This window comes from Clavelina lepadiformis, chromosome 8 (assembly GCF_947623445.1).
Source record: "Clavelina lepadiformis chromosome 8, kaClaLepa1.1, whole genome shotgun sequence".
Lineage (NCBI taxonomy): Eukaryota > Metazoa > Chordata > Ascidiacea > Aplousobranchia > Clavelinidae > Clavelina > Clavelina lepadiformis.
Window position 1 is genome coordinate 17,529,494 of NC_135247.1, and position 15,305 is coordinate 17,544,798.

The following is a 15,305-nucleotide window of genomic DNA, read 5'->3' on the forward strand; positions in this document are numbered from 1 at the left end:
AGACTTTTTACCTGGCAGAATCATTAAACTCTGAGTAACATCAGATGAAACACTAAGTTACATGTACTAACGCAAATACGTTTTGGTACAGGTTCTTATCAAAAAGGGATGATTCCTGTTCCAATTTTACTACGGTAGAGCTACATACAGTAAATTGATGTGTGGCAACTTGGTTACAGGTTACATATTATGTTTCTGTGAAGTAAGTAGGTTACACGTATTGCGAGGATAGATATATTTCTTCTAAAGCCAAATTTCCAGTGCAATCTTATTAAAAAATTTAAAGTCACTATTTAATAAGTAGGAAGCCTAACCTTGGCGTTCTTGGTGAAAACACCAACCTGTTGGCGCAATAAGGAATGGACAAGATTTATAAATCTTTCCCTCTACATTCAGTTTCGTTTTTAAAAACTTGTCAAACGTTGGATCACCGCGAATTCATAGTTGTTGCGCAATGTAGCTTGAAGCAAAGGGGTGCGTTGTAGCACCAGGTAAAGTATGACTATGTTCAGGTGTTTTCTCAAATTAACCACGTAAGAATTCGCTTTCTACCTCTAACCAATACAATACTTCACCTGTACTTTTGAAATTCTACCTTTAAACATGAAAAGAATCTTTTAAAAATCTTCTTATGCCTAAAATGCAAGCAAAAATATACTAATGGAACAGGATTTCTATTAAACAATAGAGATTCCGTAAAATTCCGCAAAATAAATCGCTTCGATCAATGATATAAAGGACTTTCTTTATATCGTTGCTTCGACACAGCACTTGATCTATTTCAATAAACTATTTTTAGTAAAAAGGTAGATAGACGGAAACCGCGAAAATGCGTCATAAAAACATCGAAAGTTTAATGCAAGGGTAACTAAGTGAAAGTATAAATTTTATAAGAGTTGAAACAAAAACAGAAAATAAACCGTCAAAAATAGGCATTTATTAACTTTAGTCATAATCGTTTTCTATTTATGGTTCAAAAATTTTAAATTTAAATTTTTTTTTCTTACTGCGAATTAGTTTGCAAATTTTTGCGTATTTATTTACAACGCAAACAGGAACGCGATAGTCACGGTTCATCGACTCAGATAAAATGTTTTAGGGTAGGCGTAAAAAGCTAAGTTTAGGCTAAAACAGGCTTGATGTGTTGATGATTGTGTAGAAAACCGAGTAAAGTCGAAATGTGAACTTAAATTACTGAAATATATGATGATTTGAGTTTATTTATTTTTTAAGGTGTAGCAGCAAATCTATTGATCATAAAAAGTTTATGACTTTAAGTGTACTGTACTTGCAGAGGCCGACAGGTCTATCGCCGCCATCCTATTTAACTATCATAGGATCGTAGCAGACTGACTAGGCCTAGCTTAATTCGCATTACTGAAAACTTTGCATTACCGGTACTGTATAGCCTGTTATGCGGCGGTATTCTTAAGCGCGTAAAGTTTGGTTTATTCGCCGATTTTAGCAATTTATGTGTTTTAAAGTAGTCTATTTCTTTATTCGTTGTTAACGTTTGAGAGGAAAAATCAGGTTTCTTGTCTGCTTGTACCTCCTGACCTTAACACTCTGACTTGAAGTTCTGAATGGGAAGGAGTTATGAGGTAATAGAAAAGAAATTATGATGTAATAATTCCTCAATACTGAGGCCTGATATATGAGAATGCAAAAGTAAAGGAGACTCGTGAAATCCAGCCAACTGTTTAGAAAGTTTGTATAATAAAATGGAAAGCTCTCAAAAGGACAAGTATCGTTCCACCACTGGCGCAAGTATCTGCTTCAGCCTTTCTGGCATGGTGTCACAACTCACAAAATGTCACAAGAAACACACCTACAAAGATTCCAAGAGCAGTGAATTATTTTTCAATTTCATCTCTTGACAGTTGTAACTTGATTGTGGTTGAGGGCACGGATAAGCAGGTCAAAGCCAATGGCTTTAGAATTGACTCTATTTATTGGAATGATCCTGAATTAGTTGCGGCGGAAAATAATTAAATTTTTAATATTGGCAGACTGGCGTGGCGTAAAACGTAGACCTTAATTTTTTCAGAGTAAATTTTCCTGAACTAGCCTATACGGCTCTTTCCATACAGGATCCAACCTGTTTAAAATGCTCCCGCTGACTGCACAAATTTTCTCTTAGCTGATTTTCTCTATTTCAAGGTATAGCGTTTATTTAGTGTGTTGGCTTATGCATGGGCTGTGTTTGTGTTAACATATGCTGCTGCAAACTTAGTTCATTTTGAAAATACTGGGCTGACTTGTGACTTCATTTATTTCATTATGCAAGAGCGAATTTCTATGGTAGTGGAACCCGACTGTAATTTTGATCTGTATTATGTGCACATTCTCTACACTAAAAGCTTGACAATTAACTATGTCCATAAAGAATCCGGACTGCAAAGCTTGCCCAGAGCAGAGGATTTATCAAAGTTGTGGTTTTTACACGCAGTTCGCACAATTTTAGAGTATTTGTCCAAAAGTTTGCGCAAGATATTGTAAGTGCGAGTAAATAGTATGTACTGGTATCACATAAAATGCCAATAATCTCAGTATGATATTTCTGATCTGTTTGTTAATATTTAGTGAATAGAATAAAAACCAACGCCGCGGAATGATCAAGTTTGTCTCACTTATAGAGCTCTAAAGGGAAAAAAATGAACTGTGTTTGTTTAAGTTACACATTATTTTACACCCTGTCTAAAAATATAATGATCTGCCAAAAATTTTTTCATTTTTCATTTTTTTTCCTGAAAAAAATTTTCCTATCTGTTGAAGAAACAACATTTTTTGGCATAAAGAATACTACATTGATAGAATAACAATTTCTGCTGCTAGACATAAGCTGGTGATCAGCCCAATTTGCCTTGCTTGATCTACAAGTTAAGTGAGTATTGAAAATCAACAAGGATGATAAATAGTCTGAAGTGCACACTGATGTATCCAGCTTCATGTCTTTGCATGCATGATTTCTCATTGAAAACTGATGAAACGATGGTATGACTTAAACAATTGATGAGACGCGATTGAAGTTTTTCTGGATGGTGCAAGCAGAATGAATATTTTTAATCAGTCTGTATCAGCTATGTCCAGCCAAAAATCCCTTTTCTGTGCCAGAAATGCTGGAGTCACTTTTTTAATGAGGGCTGCCCAACAAACTTTGTGCACAATGATAAAATACGTTTTAAAAGAGTAGGTCTGCACAATCATCTTGGTACAAATGTGTTGGTCATTTTCGATCAGTCAGAGTTTGTCCAAAAACCGTTTGTTGTTGATCAAAATCGTAGTTAGTTTGTTAATAAGTTAGTTGTCATAATACTTAGTGATGGGCTGATGCGAACCTAGACCCGAATAGATTCATCGAATATCGGCTCAATTGAAGATTTGATCGAACATGAATATTAACTACCATAGTCCTGAATACAAGACTACTTATAAATTTATCGATATTGGTAAGAAATGTTGATATGTTTTCCTGGCTAAACTAAACTAGAATCTACATCTCTTACTGAAGGTCATTTCCTTAAGGATTTTGCTTTTCAAATCAAAGCAAACTAAATCAAATCATTTGATCATTAAGTTTTAGAAATGTCACGTCAAGATTTGGCAACTTTTTGAAAATTTTTTATCGTTTGGTGCTGATACCAATAGATTCGGGATTAGTTCATATCAACCTTTCTGATATTCGGATTCGCACGAACCTGAATAATCATCCTCTCCGTACACTCTTAATAATATTGTGTGTAGCCTACAGTCTACAAAATCTTTAATTGGGCTAAGAATAGTGATAGAACATAACTGCTCTATATAATATATATTTTCTTGCTAAATTTATTGAGAATATTAAACTAGTTGTGCAGAACAGCCTTGAGATACAGCCAGTTATCTTTCAAAAAGTCGAAGAAATATGGTGAGTCGGGCGTGTATCAAAATGGCTTGTAAATCATAGGTATATATATATATACCATAAATACATAAGGGGCGTCTTTTGCACTTGTAATGTGACATCTTCTGCGTATTTGCTAACTCTGGTTTAAAGATGGGTTGTGCTTTTAAAGTCAATATTTGCATTTTCCTTCTTTTGTGTACTTTTTCACCATGTCAATCATTTCAGAAAAGAGTTTATCATGTCAGCTTTCTCATCCATTTAAAAATTATATCCGACTTATGTCATTTTTGTTGCAAGAACAATGGTGTTTGCATTTCAACTAATCGATAAATATGGTACTGTAATATTAATGCCTGTTTTTAAAATTAATCGTTGTTGTTCTTAATTTAATGCATTGTGTTGAACGTTTATAACAGGCACTTCACATTTTTCAGGATCAAGTTTTTTTTCTGAGTCTGTTTGGTATTTTAGCATATCAGTGCACTGCTTCAGAATTGTGTAACGGTAGTGATTTTCCGCCACTAAAATCACGATGTCGGACGTGGATAACATCGACGTTGAAGATCCCCGGATCCAGAATCGCCTGGAGAAAGTGAAAGAAGAGATTAGGCGCGACATTCGAAAAGAGTTTCGTGTTAAAGAGGGAATCGAAAACATGCTTAAGGTAAAGATTATAGATTTATTACTTTTTTAGCATGTTTTGATTTCGTGCTGTAGCATTATACACTTTTATTCTTATGTTTACTGTTTTTTGCAATAAAAACAACAGTACTGTATATGTATGTCTGCTTAGATGATAGTACAGTAGCCTATGTCTTTCACTGTATGTTGTAAGAAATAGTCTATTGTATTGACCTGTGACTGGTTCCTGTGTTACTAACTGTAAACAAAATCATCTAATCATATAGGCTCATTTTTATATATATGGGTTAAGAATACTTTGCAGAGGTTCTAAATGAAGGCGTTCTAGACATGCTTCTCATATGCATAATATATACAAGTATACACATACTGTATATATATATATATATACATAATAATTTTTATACCATAATAATGGGTGAAAAAGTGGTCCAAAGATAGTGCAAAATATAAAACATGTGCATTCCAGTAACTCCTGTTTTTTGGTTGTTGAAGAGAAACTTTTTGTTCCTTGGTTTGTTATTTAGGCGACAACAGATAAAAAGCAACTCGCTTCGCTTGAAAATATGCTCCGAATTTCCAACCGGCAACTCGACGATCTTCACCAGGAACTAAGGGAACTGGATGCAGCCCAAATCACAAGATCTATTGATGATCATCAAACTGATGCAAGCTCAGGAGGCACGTAGTTTATATTTCTACATTATTCACAGATTGATTAGATATTATGTTGACAGTTTGGTTGGCTGTGATGGATATGGGGTAAATAAGGATATTTTGTATGTCAAGTTAAGTATAAGTAAGCCACTATACATATATAAATGCATCATTGTATAAACTACTTCCCAAAAAAATTTTAGTTTGGTTATTTATGTATTCTATGTAATTGTACGTTATAGTCATTTTGCTATACAATAACCCATGAAGGATTTGATTGGTTTTTAAATTGTGTGATGATTGTGTGTATTCAATGTATAATAAGACATTTGTTGTATAGAAAATGGTCTTATGCTTTAATTTTATCTACATGTGAAAATTTTGAATAGGTCTATTCAAAACTTGCCGTTTAATGCAACCAAAGGATAATATTTCCTTCTTTTTCTTTTTCCTTCCTTTCTCTTTTTATAACCGTTTTGATACCAAATATTTTCAAATGAAAATCTCTGTTTAGTTCAGACCAAACTGTAGATATTATAATCAATTTTCATCTTTTTTCAAGTTTTTTTCTTTGCGCTAGACATCACTGCATTTGAGCATTGTGTGTATAGTTTCATGGATGTTACTTTTTAGTCCTTAAATTCATATGTGCTGTTGTGTTTTACCTTTTCTAACTATGTTCTTTCTGCCTGGTGAGTGGTGATGTGAGTTTACTGTGACATGTGACAGTTAACGTCAGTCCGTACGATGATCAATCGTTTTCTTTCTTGTAGTAGTTAAACCGCTGACTAAGTTTAACATCTTGGCATATCACATGTAGCAGAGCTGCAAATGACCAAATTATGTTTTCAATGAGTGTTTTGGGCTGATCCTATTGACCCCAGTCTAATCAACAACAGCTTTGGTGATTATAACCATAAAGGTCTGGTTCCAAGGTGGTGATGTTAAGTAACTCACGCTGTAGGCTATACAATGAACTTTTTACCTCAATTATTACAAAGATGGTTCTGATAAAGTTTGTATGGTATAAATGCTGTAAATGAATATAGCATTTGCTATTTATAATTTTATGACCACCACAGCGTACTGCATTAAGGTATACTTTAAGATTTGTCGTTAGTCATAATCGGTTGTTAATGTCCATAACTTAAAATAGAGTAGTCTAAGTCACCTATTGATCGACAGTTTAATCATACTGTATTGGCACAACATTTTTTGCAGAATTTCAACAGAATTACTATTTTTGACCTTATTGTAAGTTCACCTGTAATGACATTACTGGAAATTGTGCGTATCGGCACTTATTTAATTTCCTGAGAGGTGTTAACATAAGAAAAACTTGCTATATCGACATTAACTTCACTCTGATTACATTAAAGTATGTCGTTTTTCTTTTGATAACTTTTTCAAGGAATAATCAATTTAATATCCCCCCATTTTTTTTCAGATATATATATTTATGACAACTGTTAAATAATTAATTTAAAACACTCTCGTTATACACTTGTAAATTTTTGTTTTCAGACAATAGCTTTTGTTAACAATAATCAGTTCCTGTATGCTGCATTCTAGGTTGTTTATGTGTGCTGTATATATATACGGTATGTTTTAAAACATGATCTTATGCATGTCAAGAAAACAGTGTCAACAAGCTTTCCTTCCTGGTCTTGCGTTGATCGCAATGTTTTTGTTTTCTATTCTTAGACACTGCGGCCGCCCCTCAAGTTTTCGACAGCAACAACGCACCTGTAGACTTGCGTATTGCAGGCTTGGAAAAACAGCTTCGCATTGAAATGATGGTGAAGCAGGGTGCCGAGAACATGATGAAATCATACAATGCTGGACACAGCAAGGTGAATGGCCCAAATTTAAATATTCCTGGCCCTTCTATTACCGAAAAATAATGGAACAGTTGACAGTACAATTTTTGGTTTTGTAATATATTCCCAACTAGAAGATTAAGTTTTTTACAACCTTTACTATATACAGGTTACAAATCTACTGGTTATCAAAAGTTACTTTTTTAAGCAGAAATTCTAAATTTTGTATTTTAGATAGCATTTAAAAGTATTTTGGTGAAACAGTGTCCAACTTAATTAGTTTGCTATTATTATTATGTGATACTTATGTGGTCATATGTTTACCTTTCAGGATCGAAAACTGATTGCAACAGCTGAGCAAATGCTATGTGAAAGTAAAAATAAGATAGAAGTGATCCGGATGCAAATATTACAGCTTAAAAATCATCCTGTTCGGAGCTCAGACACCACAGCACAAGCTGGTGACAAATGTAAGGATATTTGTGCTATTTGGGCTCAATTGATGAAACAGTTTTCCTTTGCTATATATTATTTTTATTGATTAGTGGTTTAAATAGGCAACTTGTGTTTACCCAAAGCAAACATAGGCATGGTTTTATTTTGTTTGTTTGTGGTGCAGTTGATACGCAAGTTGGAAATAAGCATATTCTTTCTGTACATATTAAGTTTAGGGAGGTTAATAATGAAAGTGTATATGTATGTACCCTGATAACAATTCATATACTACCCGGCCTTATGCGATCCTGTTTGTAACATACGAACATTTTTAGTGTAAGGCAAAATAGCTTTGGTGCTAAATTATCTACTAGAACATTTGTTTTAACAAACGTTTACATGATTTTCTTTCCAGCAGTATTAATAAGTGGTGCTTTGTTTTATTTTTATTAAACTAAAGCGCGGTGATAATTTTGTTGCATCATTTCAACTGCTCAGGTTTGTAATTTTGTTTTATGAGCACTGACATGGAACTCACATTACATATAATTCATCTTTTAGCTCCAGGTGACATACGCGACGCACTGGCCCTGAGAATAGCCGTGATTAGACATCACATTAAAATTGAAGCTGCCATTGTTGAAGGCTCCAAGAACGTTGTGAAGATGCTTGGAATGGCTGGAAAGCAAGCCGATAAAAAAGCCCTTCAAGAGGTGATGTACCATACATGACGTTTAGCTTTAAATTCAAATTTCCGCAGCATAATGCAAAAGTATCAACATTTCACGGAGCTTCATTTATCACCAGGAACTTTTTCAATCATAAACAGGTGCAGGAAAAACTTCAGGAATCTTCGCACAAGTTGGATCTACTGAAACTTGCGTTAGAACTTCGATCAGGAGATCTTCCCAGTGGTTCTCGCGGCCGACAAGAATTAGAACAAGAACTTAGTATACTCTCACCAACTCACTACAAACAGTCTGATGCGAATGGTCAGCCCAAAACAGGAGCTGCTCAGCTTTATAAATACGACACCATTCCAAAACCTGCCGAGTTGACAGGTGAACACACTCGTTATTCATTGTGTTGACTCTTAAACAAACCAGCTGATTGTCAACAACCTAAAGTGAAGCTGCTTTTTGCTTCACAGACGTATGTCATGTGTGGGTCGAATCCATGCATGTAGTACATGATCTAATCAATCCTATCTGCGTTAGAGTTTTTAGCTGTGTTAAGTTCAAAAGCTGTGTAACTTGTGAGCAAAATGTTGGGAAGATCGAGTAATTCAAAGTAGAAATACTAGAGCCAGATTAGTTGGAAAAATTTAATTTGAAATGTTTCTGTAAGGACTAAATACATACTCATTCTCAATAGAATGGATGCAGGCCCATACACTAAATGAACAACTTTCGTACCCAGTGAATATGAGGTTAGACTGCTGGGAACTGTAATAATTGAAATTGAATAATTGAAATAATTGAGACCATAGAACATGTAGTACAAGTTACTCCTTGGAAAACAACATCTACTCTGGCTTTAGTGTATTTACTTGAGATGTACAGCTTGTTATTAGTTATGTTATTGAACAGGATTGTTAGTTCATTGCCTATCATTCACAGTTCAATCGAGTGTTCCTGGTTTGGAGGTTCAGAGGTAAAATTTAAACTTGTCGTTATTTGCAGGGAAGTTAGAGGTGCGCTTGATTGGTTGTCAAGATCTTCTTGAAACTGTTCCCGGTCGCTCAAGGAATGCCACAGTCCAGCTCCCTGCTGGGAGTCCTGAAAACAGAACTCCGTGGAGAGGAGCCAGTCGAAGTTTTCACGGTAAAAGCAACAAATACAACGTGAAGCCCGATGACCTCTCAAGTATGTCATGTTCATATGGTAGCTCACATTATCTTGTTGTGTTATTTCTGTATAGTTTTTTGATACTTTCACAACTAATGGAACTTATACAGTAACTTGTACTCCTGTGAAAATTATATTCTTATATCCATGCTAGCATCAATTAAAAATTATTAGTTGTGCGTTGGGCTACAATTCAATTTATTTATCTTTCTCCTCAGCCGAAGTGAGCGCTGTGCTTAAGCTTGATAATGTTGAGATTGGACAGACTCAATGGAGGATTTGTGGTCCCCAGTGTTGGAGTCAGCAATTCACAACCGACGTTGAGCGGGTATCTTTAAAATCAACATTTTCACATTCTTAGCACATAATAGCGTTGATTAGGTTTGAGATAACCTTTATTAAATGTCACTTCTGACAGAGTATTTCAGGACATTTTGACATTGTAACAACATTAAGTTATACAAAATCTGTGACTGCTATTATGGGTCATGTCGTTTCAATGATGATTTACAAAATTCTGCTTTCAGTCACGAGAGCTTGAGGTCACAGTTTATTGGAAAGATTGGCGGGCTATGGCCGCCGTCAAATTTTTGCGTCTTGAAGATTTTCTTGATAATAAACGCCACGGCCTTGCCCTACAGCTGGAGCCAAAAGGAATCCTCTTTGTTGAGGTATTTTTGCTTTGCTTGGCATTTTCTCTGCCACATAAGAGCACGTTAATTTTATTGTTTATCGATTTCTTTAAATTTATTCACAAATTTTAGGGTCAAGTTTTGGGTCAGTGGTTATTAATGCTGACCTTCCAAACATTCCATTATTATTCTGCATTCACCTTGTTTCTGCTGTGATAGATTAAAAAAATGTGGTGTTTTTGCAAATGTGACTATTTTAACGGATTAAAAAACTGCTGATAAAGCTTGTTAAACACAGCTTGGTGGTCAAATGGGAGTTGCTTTATCATAATAATGGATGGTAATAATAATGATGGTGTATTTCATAGAAGAGAATTTAGCCTTAGATTAAGCATTTACAAGGATTCATTTTTTTTATTTCAAAAGTAATTTTTATATTGTAATCATGTCTTTGACCTTGAAGGTGACCTTCAGTAACCCCAAGATTGAACGCAAGCCAAAATTACAAAGACAAAGGAAAATCTTCAGGAACAAAGGTAGGTTGAAAAATATTTACTCGTCATTACCAAGTACTTCAGCTCTAAAACCGAACTACCTCGACCTATGTATTTCAAGGCAAGAGCTTCCTACGAGCGCCACAACTTGACATAAATATCGCCACTTGGGGCAGACTTATTAAAGCTATCCCGCAGTCGTGTAATGTCCCGGACACATTCAGTCCGCAGGCATCGAGTGGGACTCGCATGTCCTCAACTGGGCGGCCTCCTTCTCAAGATTTCGATCAAATTTCTGACCATGCCACCCCCCAGAAAAGGTGCGGGGTCAAGTGTAAATAGCTTTATTGTTATCTACTATAATTACCATAAATATTTTTTATTAATGATATTGATATTTCCATAGTGGTATATTGCGTATTGATTTATTGCTTGTACTTGTTGCTGTGAAATGTTATCGTTGACTGCTGGTGAGTGTTGTGCAGGATTATTACCGTATGATATTGGAACTAAGTTTACGATGCTGGAGATTAGTCAAGCAAATGTTTGTTTACAACATACATCAAATCTGATTGTAATCGCTTTCAACCTTATAACAAAGTGATGTAAAACTTTCATGTCCCCTGCAGCAAGACAGCAAACGAGTCCGCGAAGCAGAAATTGGAATTCCAGGAGCCAGCCCCAGTGAGCAAGGAGCGTCGTTCCAGTCGTGGGGAAGCCCCAGCAACAAACAAACCGAGTCGTGAGCCAACATGGAACGTTCCTGGATCGAACAAATACAACTCAAAAAACTCATCAGAAGACTTGTCGGCTGACAGGTTCGTCTTTTTACTCCAATTTTATTAACTTTGCAGAAGCTAAACATTTTAGAATTTAATAAAATCGATTTGGATTTTATTGCAGGCCCATCACCACTTCCCGACCATCATATAAGCATGCTATTCACCAGCAAATGTCAGATGAAAATCTAAATGTGAGTTCTTAACTCAACTTAGCTTATTCAACTACGTATATTGCAAACTACGTGTTGTCGCAATTAATGATTATTATGCAAGCATAGAAGAACTCGGGCAAAATATTTCTCACTCTGACTGACAATATTCTGATAGAAGACTCAAAGAACTAATTCTGACCAATTTAATTTACACTTCAGGAAAAAATGATAGACATGCAAGTTGCTGAAAAGCCCGTCCCTGCCCCCCGTCACGCTGCATCGTCAACGAAAACTTCCTTCCTGCAGTGGAACCCCCCATCGTCGCCACCGAAGCCCCACCGGAGAACAACAACCCCACAGAAGCCCGGTGACCGTGAAAAAGCAGCGTGAGCGATTGATCAATAACTTATAGCGTGTGTTCGAAGAATTAGATTCATCCGTTTGCCAATCGTGTCGCTACACACTGTACACAATTGTTCATGTAAACTGCGTGTTAATAACTTTATGGCGGCTTTCACTTTTTAGAATAACAATGAATGATTTCCGGCCAGTAGCCGTGTTAGGCCGTGGTCACTTCGGCAAGGTTCTCCTCATGCAGCATAAGCGCTCGAATAAGATGTACGCCATCAAGGCTCTCAAGAAGGGTGACATTGTAGCACGTGACGAGATTGACAGGTGACTTACGCGAGATATTTCTATGTTTGTGCGAGTTTTATTTTATTTCTGCTGATTTTTAAAGTCGCCGAGCACAAAGTTTAATTTGCGTCGTTTTCAACGGAAATTTACCACCAATATTGTCCTCGTCAACCATGGGTAGCAATCGATTTGTTTTAATATTTTGCCAAAACTACAGCAGCATCAACTATTATCCGCTACATACATAAACGCTGATCATGAAAACGGGTTAAGTGTTCTATTTCCACCAAAAGGTGCACAAATAAGTAGTTGATGTGATTTCGGTCGCAGCTTGCTGGTAGAAAGGAGAATCTTTGAGTGCGCGACCAAAGTGCAACACCCGTTTCTGGTCAATTTGTACGCTTGCTTCCAAACCCCGCAGCACGTTTGTTTCGTGACTGAATACGCCAGCGGCGGAGACCTCATGCTGCACATTCATACTGACGTGTTTACTGAACCCCGCACAGTGTAAGTAACGTAGAGTTGTAAAAGTTTTCTAATTTTTCTGAGAATACTGTTCATACTGAGAATACTGTTCATACTGTGAATACTGTTCATACTGAGAATACTGTTCATACTGAGAATACTGTTCATACTGAGAATACTGTTCATACTGAGAATGCTGTGAATCGTTTCGATTTATTAAATTTTCACAAGTATCCGAAATGCGTTGATAGCTTAGATTTCTGTCGGAATCCACCACAATTGGTGGTCAGTCAATTCGACTCATGACGATTGAGCCCAGCACAATTCAACCGACGTGTGTTGGTCGGGTCGTCCTGGGTTGAATCGACCTAGAACCACGAAAAGTATGTAACGTAATTAACTAATTATCCAACGATTCCTTTGACAGGTTTTACACTGGCTGTGTTGTGCTTGGACTGCAGTACCTGCATGATAATAAAATCGTCTATAGGGACCTTAAGCTTGACAATCTTCTACTTGACAAGGATGGTTACTTAAAAATTGCCGACTTTGGTCTTTGCAAGGAAGGTAATGTGGCTACTGCTGCTACTGTATAGTTGACTTCGGTCTCGTTTTACCGAAATAAGGAAATTGTAGGTAACAACCGCTAATGACTATTTCCAACGCGCTTGATCCTGATACACCGATATCTCACAGTGGGGTTTTGTTGCAGGAATGGGTTACGGAGAACGAACCGGTACTTTCTGTGGAACCCCGGAGTTTTTGGCTCCAGAGGTCCTCACCGAAACCTCTTACACTCGCGCTGTCGACTGGTGGGGCCTTGGGGTCCTCATTTTTGAGATGTTGGTCGGAGAGGTGAATATGTGACCAGCAATTTGTTATTTATTTGTGTTGGTGATGTCACTTGTTGATGACGTCATCTTAATGAAAGTTAAGGTGCAATGTCATCGGCATAGTTTTGATGATTTGATTATGACGTCATTATTGCGTGCTCGCAGTCTCCATTTCCTGGCGACGACGAGGAGGAAGTCTTCGATTCGATCGTGAACGACGAGGTCCGATATCCAAGATTCCTTTCCACCGATGCGATCTCAATCATGAGAAGACTCCTCAGGAGGAATCCGGAGCGACGTCTCGGAGCGAGTGAGAAAGATGCCGAGGATGTAAAGAGACAACCCTTCTTCAAGGTACCAGTTTGCGGTGGCGTGCTTATATCTATTGTTTTACTTACAACAGTTGGTTAATTAATTAGTTGTACAATATCTTGTTGGTTAATTGTTAATTTTGTTATATTTGTTTGAGTACCATTTTCATGTTGATTTATTCTAAACATACAAACTGTGCTGGAGTTCACTCCATGAAGTAAAACCTTTAATTTTTTCCTTTTTGCAGAAACTTAATTGGGATGACTTGCTCGCGAGAAAGATCACTCCTCAATTCGTGCCAACGATTGTAAGTATACAGAGAGTATGTGACGTCAGGGCTTAGCTGAAACGCTAAAGATACGAGTACACTGACAATTAGTTCCCCTACATCCATGATAATCAGTCACATACCGGTAGTTTAAATGAATCCAAGTAATTTGCATCAGCTCACGGCTTTGTGCTTTTGGTTAATATTGCTTCAACGGCACGGAACTCACAATCATCCCTTTTATTACCTCACAGCGTTCTGCAACAGACGTCAGCAACTTCGATAGGGAATTCACCGACGAAAAGCCCATCCTTACGCCCCCGCACGAAAACAACCGCACACTGACGCGCGAGGAGCAACGCCAGTTCGCTGGTTTTGATTACGTTGCCGACTTTCATTGAACTAATTACTAGCCCTTGTGTTACTGGTTGCCATAGAAATATTGTGACGTCATGCATGATTGTGACGTAGTTTAGGAATCAAATGACGTTCACGGCTATCGCCTTGCCGGAGTCAAGGGCGATTTTTTTCCAATACCAGTCCAAGCTTGACCAAAGACGTTTTCTATCTGCATTGTGAGACGAACGACCAAGATTTCTCCTTCACTTTTTCCAATCAATGACGTATGTGTACGGAAACAATTGTGACGTCATCATAGGCTCAATCCCACTATTTACTTGTGCGTGTGCCTTATAGTAATTAATCATAGGAATATATGCGTATATTGCTGTCTTGCGGGCGTGTTCCCTACGATTTCAAGACACTTGTTTGCTGCCCATCTTGCGCTAGTTATTTTTTTCTTTGTATTTTCCCATTGACTGCCAGTTTTTGAGCAGTTGTTGTGTAAAGTTAGCAGTAGAACGCCTTCTAATGTTTTGCCCATTTGTAACTTGACGCTTGTCCATTTTAACGTTGAAATTTCGTAGATGTAGAGAAGGACCAATGAACCATATATTTAACTATAGTGCCTATCTTTGAACTATTAAGTCTGGTTTCCATCTTATACGCGTTATTACTCGTGTTGTTTTTCATATGTCCCGGTACTCGAACATAATATATTAAATACCCTCAAAATCCAACAAAACTTTAATGAGTGCCCTTACTTGAGTAATTAATACACGTTATTGCGGTCTTGAGCGAAAGCTGCGTTGCTTGCACTCAACTGGTGTCAGTTCCGAAAGTGATTGTTAGACCTATATATCTTTTCCTTGTATTGCTACAATTGCATAGACACTATTTCGGCCGTCGCGCCTTATTTCTTTAGTGTTCATTTCGGAGTAATAATTTTATTGTGTTCCCAAACCAACTAATGCATAAATAAATATTAAGATAGCATCTGTGTAGGATTCTGTGCTACCAGCTCTTTCCAGTTTTGCAGGCAATTTAAAAATTGTGATCTATGACGTTCTTGCTAAAAATCTCCACAGAACCTCTAATTCCTTCG

The 15,305-nt window shown here is 36.9% G+C and overlaps 1 protein-coding gene across 1 annotated transcript; it reads left to right on the forward strand.

Moving 5' to 3' along the window:
• The first annotated feature begins 1,125 nt into the window (after window positions 1-1,125).
• LOC143469874 (serine/threonine-protein kinase N2-like) lies at window positions 1,126-15,196 on the forward strand. The gene is made up of 21 exons (XM_076967740.1): window positions 1,126-4,550; window positions 5,056-5,209; window positions 6,890-7,038; window positions 7,337-7,475; window positions 8,002-8,153; window positions 8,270-8,501; window positions 9,123-9,305; window positions 9,506-9,615; window positions 9,815-9,958; window positions 10,383-10,455; window positions 10,535-10,733; window positions 11,043-11,231; window positions 11,317-11,386; window positions 11,567-11,733; window positions 11,873-12,022; window positions 12,314-12,490; window positions 12,876-13,015; window positions 13,161-13,303; window positions 13,447-13,635; window positions 13,841-13,900; window positions 14,116-15,196. Exons 1-21 carry the CDS (start codon window positions 4,419-4,421, stop codon window positions 14,260-14,262), a joined length of 3,099 nt encoding a protein of 1,032 aa, XP_076823855.1. The 5' UTR covers window positions 1,126-4,418; the 3' UTR covers window positions 14,263-15,196.
• The last annotated feature ends 109 nt before the right edge of the window (window positions 15,197-15,305 follow it).